Source organism: Atractosteus spatula, chromosome 7 (assembly GCF_055471065.1).
Source record: "Atractosteus spatula isolate fAtrSpa1 chromosome 7, fAtrSpa1.hap1, whole genome shotgun sequence".
In the NCBI taxonomy this organism is placed as follows: domain Eukaryota; kingdom Metazoa; phylum Chordata; class Actinopteri; order Semionotiformes; family Lepisosteidae; genus Atractosteus; species Atractosteus spatula.
In genome coordinates, this window is record NC_142712.1 from 47,742,481 (window position 1) to 47,760,729 (window position 18,249).

General features: G+C 36.3%; 1 protein-coding gene across 1 annotated transcript in view; it reads right to left on the reverse strand.

Moving 5' to 3' along the window:
* Positions 1–9,275: 9,275 nt before the first annotated feature.
* LOC148831203 (WD repeat-containing protein 72-like) overlaps positions 9,276–18,249 on the reverse strand; it is a 77,641-nt gene continuing 68,667 nt past the window's right edge. Inside the window, exons 19-20 of the mRNA XM_088921446.1 lie at positions 16,209–16,313; positions 9,276–10,527 (exon numbers count right to left, since the gene is read on the reverse strand). Of these exons, the coding sequence (XP_088777572.1) occupies positions 10,484–10,527; positions 16,209–16,313 (149 nt within the window). The 3' untranslated portion in view covers positions 9,276–10,483. The remainder of the gene's footprint in view (positions 10,528–16,208; positions 16,314–18,249) is intronic.

Here is an 18,249-nt window from a genome sequence, read left to right on the forward strand (position 1 = left end):
ATTTGGAATGGAACAAAGGTTATCCAGCTGACCATTTCTTAATGCTGTCATAATGTTATCTGCCCCATGAAAGTTAACATTTTCTTTTTAGATATTTGCTGAACATGGTCTAAGGAAATGCAAATACTATCTAGATAATAACCTGGTAACATTCACAAAAGGACAAGCTCCAAGACACCATTAAGAAGTTTATTGAAGACAGATCTCTGACAGAAAAAGTATTACCTATCGTTTCAGCCCTCCCACAGTAACTTACTGTGTCACACTAGTAACACATGCTTTACATCTTTGTACAACACACAGAACTTTCCATTTTTTTTTTACAACCTACATTTTTAACAAACCAGCAACAGCAACGCCTAATCGCTGAAAACACTCATGTGCGAGTCAAGGGGGTTTCCAGTCAATCTTTCTTTAGGAACTCCGAAATAGAAATAAAGACTTATTTTTAGTGATGTCAGCTGAAGACACCAGAATGACCAAAAGGTATTTCTTTTCTCACATTCAGCCACATAGCTATTAACCATTCATTGGGAAGAGAGCCTTTCTACTCTTGGATACTTAATGAGATGAAGTGTCCAGCACCTTTTAGCATTGGGACCAGACAGGAATTGAATCCAAAACTTTGCTGGCACCAGTGCCAAGCTCAAAGTACCTGAATCACTTGCCATCAGTGCCAAGCTCAAACTATCCAAACCCATTGGCATCAGTACCAAGCTCAAAATACCTGAATCACCTGGCATCAGTGCTTAAGCCCAAACGACCTGAATCATTTGAAATCTGTGCCAAGCTCAAACTATCTTATTCATATTGTCCCCTGAACTGCTCTTAGAAGACCTTAATACATCTAAGCTTACTGGTTAGCTTACTGTATGTACATGTGTTGGACTGCACTTGTCATAGTGAGAGACAAGAGGCTCTGTACTGAAGTTGAGGATGGGTTTTATTAGCAGCAGAAAACCTTACTTCCTTCTTGGGCTAACAGATAATTTTGCGTAGTCGAACTATGACGAATTCGTTCGCCATCTTGATGTGGCCTACAATGCATGCACTGCAGTTAACGGGGAGGTGTCTGTATCTACTGAATAGTTCACTATGAAATAACCACCATAACCACACATAACATGAAAATGACTGTAAATAATCTACAGATACAATGGAAGGTAGAATTAGATTCTTTGGAAACCTCCAATTAATCATGTTCCCTCAAGGTTGAATTTACAGCATTCAGCATATGTACAAGAAACAGGATATTGCTTTTGATTGTGTCCAAAATCAAATATATTTTACACTTACATTTACATTTAGCAATTGAAGCCGTGAGCATGCTTTGATAGAAAATTTAATTGCAATGAATTATTACAGTTCTGTTAATAACTTGTGGCTTAATATTTGACGTCTGATCAACATCTCAGACTGCACATTGTACAAATCCCTTGAAAACGAAATAGTCTGGTTGGAAACTGGATCTCTGCGAATCCTAATCCTGCCTGCCCCCTTAAAAACATTACCAGAACCTTAAAGATCAATGACTGAAAATCTTTCAGCTCCAGATTCCTGGAAATAAAATGACTACACAAGTGACCATGAAAGTGCAAGGAAATATTACAGAACCTGAATAAATTACAGACACTCTGCACATGTACAAACACAAGCTTACCAGAGCTATCAAAGAATCAAATATAAAATCACTAGTGAGGAGAGTTTGATTATTTGCACAATGTGTAAATAAAAGGGTGTTACACCTTGGGGCAGGGTAGGAGGTAAATTATCTAAAGATTTAAGAAAAACACTGGACATAATATGACCGTGGTCAGACTTAAATTTCATTTATAGAAAGCTAAATACAAAAGTATGATCAGAGGTCTCATCCATAGTTACCAATAGTCCATTATTCTATGATAATTAAATGTTTCTCATAGAAAATACACTGTAGCACTTTAGTGTAAATAAATTCAGACCACTTTAGTATTTCACCCCCAACTTTAAAAGAAACATACAATACTGAATGTTCCATGTGTCGTTTTTCTCAGTATTTATTTTGTCTCCTGCAGACATTAAGTTACACAGCTGCAGTCTAAAGGATGGGGAGGGGTGGTGTTGGAAAAAAAGGACCCAGAGGTAGCATACAAAGGCTGGATTGGGCTGAAAGGCGAGGTGAAAGTAGTTCAGGGTTTCCTGGTACAAACACCACACAAGCAAAATTGGATTGAAAAGGATGAAAACCTGTAAGTGGAAATCAATATATAGAGGCAGGAAAGCGTAAGAAGTGAGGAGAGGCTATAAAATAGGATACAGCTAAATACAGGAGGGAACAAGAGGGAAAGAGACCGAAAAGAAGAGGGGAGATTCAGCTCCTGGTATGTAAAGCATTCCTGGTCAGAATGCATGCAGCTGGAGAAGTATTCCTCGATCAATTGTTCCATTGAATACAGATCACAAAAAACATGATTTCTATTAATTACAGCACAGGTCTTATGCTGTTAAAAAGGCACTTCATGTAACCATGGCCAAGGCATTCCTCTGTATTCCAGGTATTTTTACTGACTTTGATCACCTACAGTAACGTCATGACAAATTCTTCTATTTATACTTTCCCCAACTGCAAAAAGACTAAGTCATTAATTAACCATATGCAATAACTCCATGCATTAAAAATAAAATAAATCAAAGGGTTTAAGATAAAAAAACTAAGAAAGAGTGCTCTACCTTTTTCTTTCCAACATGTAGAAGAAACAAGTCATATTGTTTTTCTTTACAATTAATCCAAATTCTATTCTTACTAGTCACACATTTTCATGTTGCTTTTAATCTGTTTTCAAGTTGCTTTTTAATTTAATAAAAAAATAATTTAAACATCTACAGAAATATTGGTAGATTTTTATTAATACACCAGTTGAAGAGATAAATAATTAAGTGATAGTAAAAGTACTCAATTCAATTCCAGAAGCCTTCTCCAGGTGTAATATAATGTACTGTTGCAAATAAAGATTGAGGTAAATCCAGATATTAAGAAAAAAAAAAAGAAGCAACAGAAAAGCTTAGATGCCTATTTCATAGCAAAAACAATAATGATAAGGTCGCATTCAATTTTCACAGCAATATAAAACAGGAGAAATTTCAAGTACCACATTTCTTAAAATGCCTTGACACAGATAATTGGCTTTGGACACTGCACAGTGCAAAGGGAATTGAAATTGAAAACAGAAAACTTGATAAATAAAAAATCACCCACATTCTTATTCGCCAAAGAATAGTCTACAACAATGCTACATTTCTAAAAAGCAAGAAACTAGTGGCTCACATGCAATCTTTTTTTTTCAAAAAAGATTGAAACCAAATATAAATAAGCACACGCAGTGGGAAAGTATTAATAGTAAACTGGTAAAGAAAAGCAATTGAAGGTATGAGAAGTGGAACCTAACTTAAAAATACAATATAAAAGTTTAATGCAATTTACAATTATAATATTAATTTACAAATAAAAAATAGATTGGGGATAATTTAGGGTGATACAGTACATTGACGAAAAATAGCCTTTTATATTTGTCAGCAACCATTTTAGAAAAATAAATAAATCCTACATTTTAGTTTAAATAAACTTCCAAGATTTGCACAAATATGAATTTCAGTTTGTGAAAAAATTAGCCAGATAAAACAAAAGTCACAACCAAGCAAATAGACAAAGCATAAGATTAACAGAAACATCACCTTGACATTATGATTTCCTGCTTGGGTGACGAGCTTGTTACAAGTTACGGCCTCATTAGTTAAAAACAGATCCACACCTTTGTTGGCAGTGTAACAACATTCTAATCTTACTCTCTGTGGTCATTAAAAATCCCAGATTTTTAAGAGTAGGGGTGTAACCCTGGCATCCTGGCCAAATTTTCCAATGGCCCTTACTAATCATGGCCTCCTAATAATCCCCATCTTGAATTAGCTTCATTACTCTGCTCTCCTCCCCACTGATAGCTGATGTGTGGTGAGCGTACTGGCGCACTATGGCTGCCGTCGCATCATCCAGGTGGGGCTGCACATTGGTGGTGGTGGAGGGGAGTCCCCATTACCTGTAAAGCGCTTTGAGTGGAGTGTCCAGAAAAGCGCTATATACAGTAAGTGTAAGCAATTATTATTACATTATCTTGTCAGATCTACGCAAGTAAGGAAGTTCATTATTGGCATGACAGACTCCAGGGGAAACCAGTTTACTGCTGTAAGTGGTGTGGTGGACCAGTAGGTGGCACTCTTCCCCCTTGCCCAGAATTTCCAAACAAAGAGCTCCAGTATGGCGACGAGGACACTCCGCATACTGGAGGTACTGTTCTTTGGATGACACTATTCATAGGAGTAGCATGAATAGCTGGTAATAGAGTATAGTACTCTACTATAGATTCAGAATAGCAGGTAAATGTGTTTCTATGCTTTATAACAAAGATTACAGGTCCAGAAACCAAAAAAACCTGCTTTTAAAAGAAACTAGAGAGTTGAGGCGGTTTCAAAGGGATCTAAACTGTTTGCTTCCAAGTCTGTCTCCTTAAACACTGAGGCATACAGTCGTATTGTTCCCTTGACAGCAAGCTAACTGAACCTGCTGCAATATCCATTCAGCCTTTTTAGCCGCTGTTTAAATTATAAGCAGTAGTCGATTGTTTATAGCAAGTGTTTTCAATGGCACAAAAAGGTGGTTTAATTGTATTTGAAAGCTGCTGAATATCAATGGAGATCAATCGTAGCCTATTGATCTGTTTATGCAGTTCAACATGCAGAATATCAGATTCAAGCTCTAACATATTTAAATACTCCACTATTGATCAGCTTCTGCTATGATCCAGCTCAGATGATGTTGGAGATGATTACAGGAAACTGTCTGTTTTAGTTTGTTCAACCGATACCTTTTGTCTTTAAGAGAGACTAACGATTGATGGCTGAGCAGAACCACAGATCTAAGCAAAAGAGACAGCACACAGAGCCAGTCAAAGCAAACAAATGCTCATAAAAAATTCACTTCCTGTATTACTATTTTTGTCTCATTTTATGATAACCAAAATAAGGGCTGCAGTTAACCCTACCTGTACCGGAATGTAACAGTTTTTTCTATATTTTCAAAAGACAAATGAATTTAGACATGCTGAATTCAAAATGTTATTTCTTTGCATAGAAGAAAACGCAAGAACTATTTATGTCTGAGAGTGAAACACAATGTGAAAGTAATTTTTCAAGTCACATTTTGAAAATATGTTTCTATAACTGTGAATTTTCTATAGGTGCAGCCTTAAAAGAAGTAGATGAAGACTGGATATTCTGAACTGCAACAAACATGTCTCTAGACACATGAAACTACTTTGAGTTTCGTTCAGCTGTCTTCCACCACACAATTCAGCCTAGACAAAGAGCACGAGAGTCTGGCAGAACAGAAAAAAACCTTTCTTTTACTGGTCTGTAAAAAGAACAAAACCTTGACTTGGCAGAACTGACAAAATGAAGTGGATTTTTTCCTTTGTGTACACAGTGTATATTTAATTCTTTAGCCTTGCTTCATCTACACTGAAATGTAAGATATCTAAAAACAGAGCCCTCAATTCTTCATATTAAATCATTACATCTTATACATGTATAACATTTAAACTAGGTTCAAAAGCACAATGAAACTGACAGGCTAGCATTGGAAGCCCAGTGCTTCATTTAATTGGCCTCTCCTCATGATGAGTATCCCACAGGTAAGACATTGGGGATAACTGCAGATCTAATGGAAGTGGGATATATTTCATAGCGTAGTTTTTTCAGTTTCGGATTTCAGACCTTATTTTAAAAATATTACTAAGAGAATGGTAATTAAATTTCCTTCCTCCATTACAACAGTTGAAGTGTGTTAGCAAGATGCACGCTCAGGGAAGGCAGGACAGGGCTCTTCCAAACCTGGTTTGATTTGGAATTCACGGTACCATCCCTCTCGCATTCTCATTTCACCGCAATGACGAAACAACAAAGAAAACTAAAATCTCCACATATTTTTACAGCGTGTTGCTTCCAAACTTTAATAGATAAAAATTAAAACCAAACAGACACATGAAATACAGGAGAGCAGGAAAAGACAAATTTTCAACCCACTGTTAATTTCTTGTTTTTTTTCAGAGGATCTCTTAAGTGGACAAAACGTGCACGGTAAATTAATAAATCTTTCAATTCTTCCTTTAATTACTGTTGGCACAATGAATAATAGTTGCTGTCTCGGCTGCTAGTAGCTGTTATTCTTATCATGAATACCTAGTGAATATTTATATTCAATGAATACCATGAATATTTAGTACACACACTAAATCCTAATTACAGGACCTACAGTATTACAAGCAATAGTAAGGGACTGAGTGAACTCTATCTCAATAAAGATCGGCATCATCCCTTAATGAACCTAGCATGGCTTCCTTCTGCTGCCAACAGATATATAACAGATATATACAGTATTACAGCCTCTAGAGCTAAAATAAATACCTCAGGTAAATTGGAAACACAAAATAGCATACATAGCATACATACAAGAAAGTTTTCTTTCGAGAAATCCGTTTTTGTGAAAGATACTAGCATTTGTTTTAAGATGTGGAGAATGTTTGCTGCACCTGTTTGTGACTTAGGCTCACTAACAGCAGAGGGTAAAGAAAGTTCCAGATCAGGTTTCCTCAGATCGTGTATGAGTCTAAGTGTAATACTTCCCAGATCTAGTGCAGCACTTGTGCAATGGGGGGAAAGGAACATAAAACAAAATCTAGACGTTTCCATTGTGCCGAGCTATAACCACCAGGAGGAAAGTAATCTACTGTACCAAAGAAAAAAAGAGAAATCACAATGCAGTTCACCCAAGAGCTGGCCGTTTATTCCACAGAGCACCCTTCCGCACGGCAGAAAAGACATGCAGCAGAGCTGAGAGCCCCAGCACTTATTACATTTGTGATTCTTCAAAGACTTCGGTTCCTATTGATTTTATGTCAAGGTTACCAGCTCATTCAAGCAGAGTGCACTGCTTTTTAAGGCAACTGGACTGACTTGAAACACACTGTGTTCAATGCAGAGTCCACAACCTTGAGGTGAAAAAAAATAGATTGACTGGGAATGTTGAAGGGTCGCTGTGTGAGAAGCCTATAAGATCTGGTGAGCCTGGAGAAAAAAAAAACAAAAGGGTGGGGGCCTGTGGGCATGGACGGGATGTTGGCCATGTGATTTACAAATTTCACCAAGTAGCTGCGAGAAATGCACAAAGGGTTAAAGGTGACTGGTGAGGATTAATTTATGATTGATCTGATTTAAGTAGTTTGATTCTTTTTTTCACCTGAGATCTGAGACAACAGTAATAATATTGCATACCGTATGCTAAACGTATATATGTGATGCCTACTGTTCCTTTCCTGGGATTTGTTCTCACAGAGAACATGATTTTGCACTGTATCTGCTGCATACAAATTAGTCCAGTGTTTGTGTTAGGAAAACATTTCAGGAAGGTGTGCATTTAGGTGTGTTGCAGGGAGACAAGTTTGTTGACCTTAAATTAGATGAGCCCTTATTTAACACAACTGACTATTCCTTTGCTGAAGGGCTCTCTGATTGCTCATGAAAGCGTGTGTAAAGCCTTTTAACTTGGGAGTATGTTTAATCTTTCAAAAAAAAGAGAAAAAAAAAGGCTCAAGATGTTTGATCCTGTTTAAAGCCAGACGTCTGCCTAATGTATGATTTCAAATACCTGCACTAGGGAACACTGCTACAGTATTCATTAATATTCTCAGTTCGTCGGTAACTCATATCGCAGAGATAAGAAAAGGAGTCACTTACTGTAGGAGGTGTATACCATTAAAATGATATTTTTTTCACACTGTCGTACATTTTAAAGTTGAGATATTAAGAGATGTGTTCAACCTCTTAATCAGCACTTAATAAAACATATCCATTTTGGACAAAATATTGATGTCATTCAACCAACTGCCTAGCTAGCACATCAGGTTATTGACAATAAAAATGATACAAGCTTTATAAAATATTCAAGCCATAGTGAATTATACCAGGAAGCCAAAGGCTCTGTTTTATCTTGATGAAAGCTTGTAATGTTTTCAAATCACACACCCTAATGATGACCATTAATAAGTAATAGTAACTTTCAACAGATTAGAGATTGTATCCACTTTCCAAGCATATGTCAACATGGATGCTAAGATAATGCATTAACTTTTTTGAATGGCCATGAATAAAGTAGTCTTCTTCTAACAATATTAGAAGACGAGCTGATAAGGGGCTTAAGCAGTGAATGAGCATTGAGAGTGTAGCATGGACCCTACATAAAGGGTATGAAAAACCTCTGAAAGCTACAGGCACTGTGCTAATGTGAGCTGAGAGAGCCCAGATCATCAGATCCCACCTTTGGTGGTGCTCAGCCCATTGTGTGCCTCCACTTGGAGAACTCCAGTCTCAGTCAGCTAGCGACATGACCCAGGTTCAAACCCTTGATTAATTAAGCTCCTTTAATTAAGTCTAAGTCAAGCCACTGGCAGCAAGGATGGTTCTATTCTGCAGAATCACATGGCTGTTCTATAGTAGGGGCAATCCAAACCTATCCACTCTTAGTGAAGGGTTTCATTTTAGTCAGTTTGCATCAGAACTTATATTACTGTGAATATAAGAAACTGACGTTATCTGACTGCACTTCTCATGTGCACATTCCAATTGAAATGCACGTGAACATACAAATTAAACAGAATTCATTCTGATTTGTGAATGAGCTTTCAGCATCATTGTTCTCTTAAAATTGCTGTCAGTTTGATGTAAAGTGGCAGTGCTCTTAAGAGAAGTACACAGCAGTCCAGAGAACACTCAAGAAATGCGTAGGTGCCTATGCACAGGTATAGCTGAAGGTGTTCTTGGGGTTGATAGAAGCAGATCTCTATATCTTCTGAGGCCTAGGAAAGTCAGGGAGGAGGGGCAATGGAAACTTGATCCACTGAAGACATGAAAGAAACAGGGCTAAGTACGAGAAAATGCATTTTGCAAATGGGAAACGCAAGCCTTTGCACTTATTGTAATGCCATATTATCTAACGATGACATCAGTCAGTTAAATGGTGCTCCACAGCCAAATGCCTGGGACATTCCTAATATCCTGACATCCACAACGTACACACAGAGACCAGAAACACTGAAAAGGTGAAGAAGAAAGCTGCAGCACACACAAATATGATACTTCATAAATATGCAGCAGGTGTAAACATGGTTTTACAAACAAATAGGCATATATATGTGTGCATTTTTTCCAGGACCATATTTATTATTGGCAAAAAAAAAAGACAAATACAGAAAAGAAAAATGTAAATATAAATCTCAATATGCACTCATTATATAATATGACTATAATTAATACAAATGTGCAATTCAATGTAATTTGACAAAGTCTGCCGTGAGCACAATAAAACAGCTCCTCCCACCCTGCCAGACAGCTCATATCAGACAGGGAGAGGAATCTGCAAGACTTAAGTACTGCTGCCATCTACATGGCCAGAGGATTGTATATCAAGTCATAGAAAAATACCATGAACACTTATTTATAAGATAAGAAGTAAATTTAACCACAAAATGTATTTTTACAATTCCCATCAATTTTAATCAAAAGATGCACAGTATCTTAAGTTTTTCCATATCTAAATGCAGTTGTGTCAAACATTTCTATTGGTACATTTATAGGTCTGGTTTTATTTCAATAAAGCTGTTTGTGGATTACTGTATATATTTTATATACTGTATATAACACTCAATTTATCATCTGCAAGTGTTCAGTGTATTCATTAACAACGGTAGATCCAATCACATCACTGTTTAAAATAATTTCTTCGAGATTCCCTTTCTTAGAACAAAACCCACCATCTTATTTTTATTTAGTAACATCCTTGACAAAAGCTAAAATTCATGATTAACATTTAAACATGAAATAAAGAGTCAGTTAATGTTTTTTTTTAATAAACCCAGCCCTAAACATGAGAACTTTATTATGAAAATATTACCCTAAGGAACAGGAAATGCCCAACAACTGATCACATTAAAATTGGAAATATAAATGATGCAGAAAACTCTTATAATTAGGAATATATTTAGATTTTACATTGTTAATGGCAAAATTGCTAGAAAAAGGGTAAAATTGAGGATTTCATTCAAGTGTACTGTAGCTAACTCAATACAGTGGTCAAAAAAGAAACACAGACTTCGGGTACTGGTGCACAGCCACTATATCTGTGCTATATACTGTATATATATTTGCATACTGTAGGTGCAGTAAAAGCCACTTAGGGGCATGTGCTGTGTAATTCTATAACTACAGAACTGGCACTCAAAAGCAACATATGCATCCCTTAAAGTCAAGGACCTGCACCCAAGATTTACCCATGGTTGTATGAACTGCCTCCGTAAAAAAACTACGTGGATGGAAGAGTTGGCTGGAGTAGGTTTTTTTTTCTTCAACACATTTTACAGCAAGGAAACTGTTCTCTACTGAGGCCTCCTGAGACAAAGGGGGAAAAAAAGGAGAATAAGAGGTTAGTGTTCGCCATGCTAATGTTAAATGAATGCCTGCTGATTACAACCTGCAAAAGTAGTGCAGGTGACGGGCCACAGTAATCAGACAAAGAGTTTACAAGTCACAGTAAATGTCAGGGGCTAATGGCAGCAATTGATCACATGCAGGGCAGGAGGCATTTGGGCAAGGTGAGTGGAGCCCATGGGCACCAGAAGGATGGCAAGGTCTAATATAAATTATCAGAATAGATCCTTGGCCCCTTTAAATTCTCGATTATAATTCAGACGTGTTATTTACTGCAAATCAGGCTGTAGTTCAAGTGCCTTGTGCACTCCCAGAAAGCATGGTGTATTTTAAGACCACTGCTGTGAGGGAGAAAAAAGACCCCCTGCTACAGGACTGGAAGGTTACTGTATCTCAGAGAGCAAAACACAAAACAAAATCTTTCAAATTATATTCTTGTTTAGACTGATGATATTTTACAGGAAACACCTACAGAGATGATAGATTTCCTTCAGGCTTACCAGGCATAAAATATCCTTAAATAAAAATCTCTTTGAAACACCACAGGCCTTACTTTGAAGAAAGTACAAAGGGAAATTTTCTAAAAGCAATACAACAGCAGGATATATATATATATGGAAAAACCTACAAGCAACTTTGTTGAAGGCAGCAGGATTTCAACTAATGGTCTTAACACCTGAGATTTGGTTTCTCTAAATTGATAATTAGTTTTAATCCTGTCAGAAAGTTTAGCTTCCTCCAGAGAAGGTTCACATGTCTTTAAGTTTCTTGTCATGGACATAACGAGTGTAATTAAGCTTTTAAAATAAAGCAGATGTTGACTGTTACACCAAGCACACTAATTGATATACAGTACATTGCATTAAAAAAAAGTCATTTCATGTCTGGTCTATTACAATATTCTAGAACTCATAAAGTAAAATAAAAAAATAAATTTCATAAATTTTATTTAATCTGGATTGATCATAATTGTAATCAGTAATACTGTACTGTAGTTCAGATGTATGTTAGTTTGTTAAAACTAATTTTGATCTATTGTTAAACATGAGATTTTAGTGTACAAAGTAATTATAATGTATATATATTTAATATATGGGCTACATACAGTACAGTAACAGTTAATTACAGAATGGTTTCAAGCAAAGCATGCTATTTTACTACTACTACAAATAATAATAGTAATAAAAATTTAATTTTAATACTGCAGATAGATTTTCCATAATTTAGAAAAATTTGAAGAGTTCCCTTATATCACAAATCAATGACCTTGGCAAGCAGTGCCTTAATATTTTATGAAACCACAATCAACGTCCTGTTTTAACCTCACTTTAATGATTTTGTCAGAGTCATTTAATTTTGATCACTAATGAATTTTTTCACAGGAAAAGTTTATTTAAAGATAAATCCATCAGACTGAACATTAAAAGTTTTTTTTTCCCTTAATGCATGTTAATATTAGATATGTTTCTTCAATAATGTGCTGTGTTTCATCCTTCATCATTACTGACCCACTAAGAGACAAAACAAAACCTGCACAAAAAAAGTATAGTATGTAGTTTCTAATATGTCACATAGAAAAGTAAAAAAAGTAAAAGATTCTGTCTTGTTTTCTTTTGCATTTGGTTCAGCAGCTACAGTATGAAGGTTTGAGGCTTAATTCAAGAACAGAGGATTGTAGCCTTCAAATCCAATCTCTCTTTTTTTCCTTCCAGTTACATGCATCCCCACTGTCAATACAGTAAAATTCCTTTTGAACTAAAAGGTTTTGCTATAAGTATCTTAATTTCTTATCATAGAATTTTACCCACACAAAGAAAGATAAATAATTCATGCCAGTGACTCTTTGTTGTGTGTCCCTGCACTGCACAAGAGCTGGAGAGCTGACAGCTGTGTCAGGACAAGCACCAAAGATCTGACATGACAAGTGACTAACAAGTTTCTTTCAGTCTTTACTTGTGGAAGACAATGACACAAAGGTACGAGTGTGTTGCATGGATGAAAAAAAAGAGAAAAAGCAAAACAGATTCTTTTCTCTTTGCCTAAGCTATTAGCTAATTTCTAACCAGTAACCTCTGGTCATTTTATACTACCGCCCAGCCTCCTTCCCCCTCCCCCCTTTTATTCCTCACACTTGTTTGGCCATTCACGCCTGTCCGTGGATCAATATGAGCAATTCTTGGAGAAATACGATGTCTCCATGGCAACCAAGCCACAAATTCTCTGTGGATAGCAGTGAGACCAGCAGTAAAACCTCCAGAGGTTTCTACAGACTTGCTGTGCAAGATGAACTAAGATGCAGGACCGGACAAAAAAAAAAATAGTGTTTCTGTCTTTTCATTAATGTAAGCAGTCGAAGTACTTTTATGTATTTGCTCATATTATCATCGTTGACTCCTTTTTTACTCTGGATTGTTTGCATGCTGCAAAAAATAATTATTTTAATTAAGATTTAAAAACCTTTGCAAAAATATGTCATCAGTCATCAAAAACTGTTGTAAAATGTAGTCAGGCCTCTTCACTATAAATTATTCCAACCTTGGCGCAGGCTTCCCATATCCATTTGGTTCACATTCTCCACAAATCCAGTGAGGCTCTTTAAAATTCTCCAGAATGTCTGAAATCAAAACCTCAGCTGGGAAGATAACTGTGTAACGAGACGACACTGAATCTTTTGGATGAATTACTTCAGTAGAGAAATACTTGTAGGGGAAATCCTGTTAGATTGTATTCAGATGAAGGCTTTCAAACCTAAGCCTTATGGAAGAAAGCAAATCTGGACAGGTAAAAGGTGCATCCATCACACTGCAGCAGAGATACAAATGCTCGAGCCCTTTGTCGCAATTTCGTTTTTTCTGCACAGTGCAGGGAGCTTTGAAATACATAAAAATCATTAGGCTGTGTTGTAGGGGGACCTGAGACACTATCTTGCATTATTTAAAAACACGCTGTTGCTTGTTTGAGAAGAAATGAATCGAGACAATGCACGTGAGTAGAGATGGGAAGCAGGACCTCAACTCCCAAGGAGTCTCTGTAAAAAGGAGAGCACAGAAAGATAATTCCTACGCGGTAGGTCCAATCTAAGTTCCGAGATGACCTGAGGGACCTGACACGGATTTGAAACTGCACCCTTTTACTGAAAATTAAATCTTGGCTGCTCTCCTAAGGGAAGGATCAGGGGGACTGTTTGCAGCTGCCCCCTGTCACAGTCAGCCGTGAGATTTGGAAATCTCTTAACTAAGCTGACAGGCTGCAGATAGGATGAATCAAAAATATGATACACGGATCAGCACACAAAGATGCAAGGAGTACTCTGATACCAGAGAAAGGGAGCTCAGAAAATATTAACTGGGAAGGTTTTAAAAAAAACAAGGCAGGAAAAGAGGAACACTAAGCGTTAACCCTTCCTTTGACCTGATCAAGTCAAGACAACATAAAGAGACCAGAATCCTAACACTCAGAATATACAGACATCAAAATAAACAACTCACTGTTTAATCTCAGCTTCTTACACTATGGCTCATGGTATTACAAAAAGTAAAATAAATCTGTACACTTCTACTTAGTCTGTGTGTCACCGATGGAACTGTTCATGGTTGTGAGGAACTAATTCTTCTGCCTTAATAGACTTAAGAGCCATTTACGTTATTACAGACTATATTTTTATCAAACATATTATTACATATAATTACTGTTTGTGTAGTAATTAAATACTTAAATGTTTTTTTACTGTGTATATCATGGTGAGGATAAAAAAAACTACAGGCAATCAGATAATTAAAATAAGACCAATAATTTTTCTTGATCTATACACTTTCAGATGTTCTTGTGTTCAAGATTCTCTCACTGGGTGTCTTTTGGATCTATTTATACTTTTACTTCTCATGAGGCAACAAAGATCAATTTGCATGTTTATATGCAACGTACTCTCTATACCCAGGAAAAACACATGATATTCCAGATAGATGATTTTCATAAACGGTCAGGTTAATTCACATTCATATTTTCAATTTAACCCCATTTTATGAAATTTGCTTGAAACTCTTTTTAGTGGATTGATAACTATCCAAACCTATCCTTTCCTTCTGTTGGCAGACAATGTTATCCTGTAAAATATATATGAAATGTACACTTGACTGAGGGTGGTCTAGCATTAAACATGAAATATAGCTGAAGAAATAAAGTATAAATATTGCCATCATTCTGGTGTCGTGCATGAACTTCCATTATAATTTGTGACCAGCTGCTCTTCCAATTTTTTATGACAAATTGTGTATTTCAGAAAAAAAATAAATTTGCATATTTTATGATTCCTCCAAAGATAAAAAATTAAATTAAATATACTGTATTAGCACTTTGTCTGTATTAAAAACCAATGTTTTAACAGTCCACAATAAAAAAGCCAAAGGTACAATATGTTTTTCTTTGGAATTCCCTGGACAAACATAGCTGACCAGTGATACCAGTATAGCATATCATATGATAAGATGTTAAACCAATGTATTTCTTGTACTGTACTAACACTTGGTCCCAATGAATGTTTCAAAGCCTCAACCATAGTCTAACCCCAACGGAGAAAGACTCTCTGTTACTCAGCAGGGAGGCAATACCAGTCTGAGTCAAGCATGCCTGTATAATTCAGTCATGGCCACAGCATTCTGCATTTGATCTCTCCTGAGCATATGCTATTTGCAACCTATGGCTGATTATTAGTCTGTAATGCAAGACGAGTGATATCATATTTCTTGTAGTATCAGAATTAGTCTGTAGTATTGTAGGTACAACACAATACCTCCAAGAAATACTGTATAAATATTCCGCATTACTTGATTAAAACTCCACCTATAATTTTCCATCACTGTCATCTTGGCTAATTTTAACCCTAAAACTGTGGCATTTTTCTATATCTACAATACATTGTTTCCAATGAATGAATCATAGATATACTATATAATATAGGCACCAATTAAAGACCATATTTAAGCATCCTCCATTCCACTCATTTATAATACCAGTCTGGAGTATAATTCAGTCACAGCACAGCAAAAGTTCTGCTTTTGATCTTTCCAATATGCTATTTCCAGTCCACTAAAATACATTTAATGTTTATTTAATTTAAAATGTTAATGTGTACAGTACAAATGTCTTCAGACAGAAGGATGTAAACCAATATTAAGTACTGCAAGCTACCTTTTAAATTAATGGATTTTTTTACATCCACATTTTCACTGAGGCCCTGTGAAAGATATCATTTTCCACTAGAATTTACACATGATGAACTAGAACTATGTGAAAATAATGCCATCATTAAAAACAATGTCTGATTTAAATATCATACATGTCTAACATATTTTAAAAAAATCTAGCAGAGAGATCATGTTGACCTCAAGAATGTGTGTTAAGAACTCCACCTGAAGAATCTCTTTCCATTGTACCCATTTTATTAGAAAATAGTAACCATGATGACCACTACCTTTACCAAAACTTCATACTTTACTCTGTTTCAAACTACAAACATGTGACAGCTCTGCACTCTGACCCCACCACTGTGACCATTAATTTACTCTGCAACTGCTTCTGCAGGCCTGAAGCTTCTGTCATATTTGTCACAATAACTTTTGTGACTGTCTTTAAATGACTCTCACCTGTACTGTCAGAGTCCTCAAAGACACATCCGTCAGACACTTCCTCCTGTGCTTGGCCCTTCGCCAAGCCTGAGCCACTGTCATGCTTGACCAGGCCGACTGGAGCTGTGAAGAATCAGGAGACAAAAACCTTTGTAAAATATGCGCTTCTAAAAACAAGCCTGCCTTTCTTTCTCGGCCTTTCTCTCTCTCTTTTTTCTCTTTCCAAGCCTATCCAGTCCCGAGGAAATACCTTGTAAGCTCACATAATAAATTGAAATAAACTAGATCCTTTAAGTGTTTATTGGCAGATGCACAATTAATTAAAAAATCTATACTGGCAGCTTCATCTGGGGAGAAGCGAGATCAAGGTGTTGTCAGGAAAGCAAAGCTCCTTAAACTAGGTTCCTCCATTTGGGGTCAAGTGCTTACATTATCATGAGGCAGATGCGAACCTGTTTTATTCAAATCATATACAGTATGGGGTTGTGTCTCTGGGAAGTATGATTCCATATAAAGCACAAAAACTATTGTAATTCTTAATTTTTTTCAATTTTAGATTAAGAAATGTTGCTTCAATAAAGGCACATATTTTGCTAAGTTTGAAAGAGAAATTTTTAAAGTTTTTCTTACTTTAAGAGATTACCTTTCAGCAAAATATCAAATATTTAGAAAATGACAGACAGCTGTTTTGTGCAAGCTGGTAACATATTCCTCTGTGTTCATGTCAGCTATCAAACACTATTTCCACAGCATGACTGACTGTCCTCAAAATAGAGTCCATGCAGCCAGTCAAAATTTAAAGCCAGTCTGTACTCTCCAGAAACTGCACATCATTTTTTAAAATCATTTTTAAATCTATTTAAAATTGTATCTTTATAATAAAGAATGCTAAAGATAAAATTCCAGTATAAAATGCTAGAGCATTGCATTGAACATATTTTTCATGAAGGGGAGGTCACATTTTAGTTGAAGGAGCAGTTGCACATATGAATTCCACCTACAGTAAAGGCAAAATATACTAACATTGTAATTACAGGCCGTGTATTTGATGGAGCTTGGTGACCTGTTGTTTACAGAGCATGTTGTTAAGTACATGCTCAAGCCTAGCATGGAAATTACATTAAAAAAAACTGAGAGTAACAACAGCATGCAGTATTTTTATGTTTCACAGGATCATCTTTTCAAGCAGGCGCAAGGTTTCCAGATGGCAGAAGACTTTTCAGATAGCAAGCAAGTTAGCCATAGATGTGGTTCAACAGTGACACAAAGATTGACTGGTTCACACTAATTTACTCCACACAGATTCCATTTATATCTCTGAAGGTCCCCTGGTAACAGCTTATAATGGTGTATCCTAGGATGCCTGCCCACATGAGGTTCTTTTTCCTATTCTTTTTTCTAACAGCTACCAGGCTTGATGAATCTAAACCCAGAAACCAGTTCACAGATTGAAGACTATGAGCAATCAGAACACATCAACCTATACAGCTGGGACTTGCTAGCTTGCTTGGCTGGCTCAGGCAGTTACCCACTCACAGCACTAGGCTTTCTGCTGGGCTTGTGTCAGTAGGACATCCTGCTGTACCAGCCAATAAACACCTGACCTTATTGACAAAGCTGTTAATTTATTGTGCTTTACACATGACTGTTGGACGCTTGTGGAAAGAAAAACAAGACACCTTCAATAGAAACTGACAAATTTTAATGTTGTTCAGTAAAATATAAATAGTGCTATGATAGCTGTTTCAGATTTTCTGAGAATAACCGTCCATTATTATTCTTTCAGAAATAGTAAAATGAAAAAAAAAATAATATCACCACCAACAACATAAACACTTCATAATACTATATAATGATCACATAGGTATTTAGATTCTTGAACTCAATTTGTAGCGGAAGCACCAGCAATTACAGACACAAGCCTTTTTGGGTAAGCGTCGACCAGATTTACAAACTCACATTCTGCAATTTAAGTCCATTACACCTTTCCAGATTTGCTCAAGCCCTCTAAGATTGCATGGGGCTTGCTTAAGGATAGCAGATTTTGAATTTTTCCACA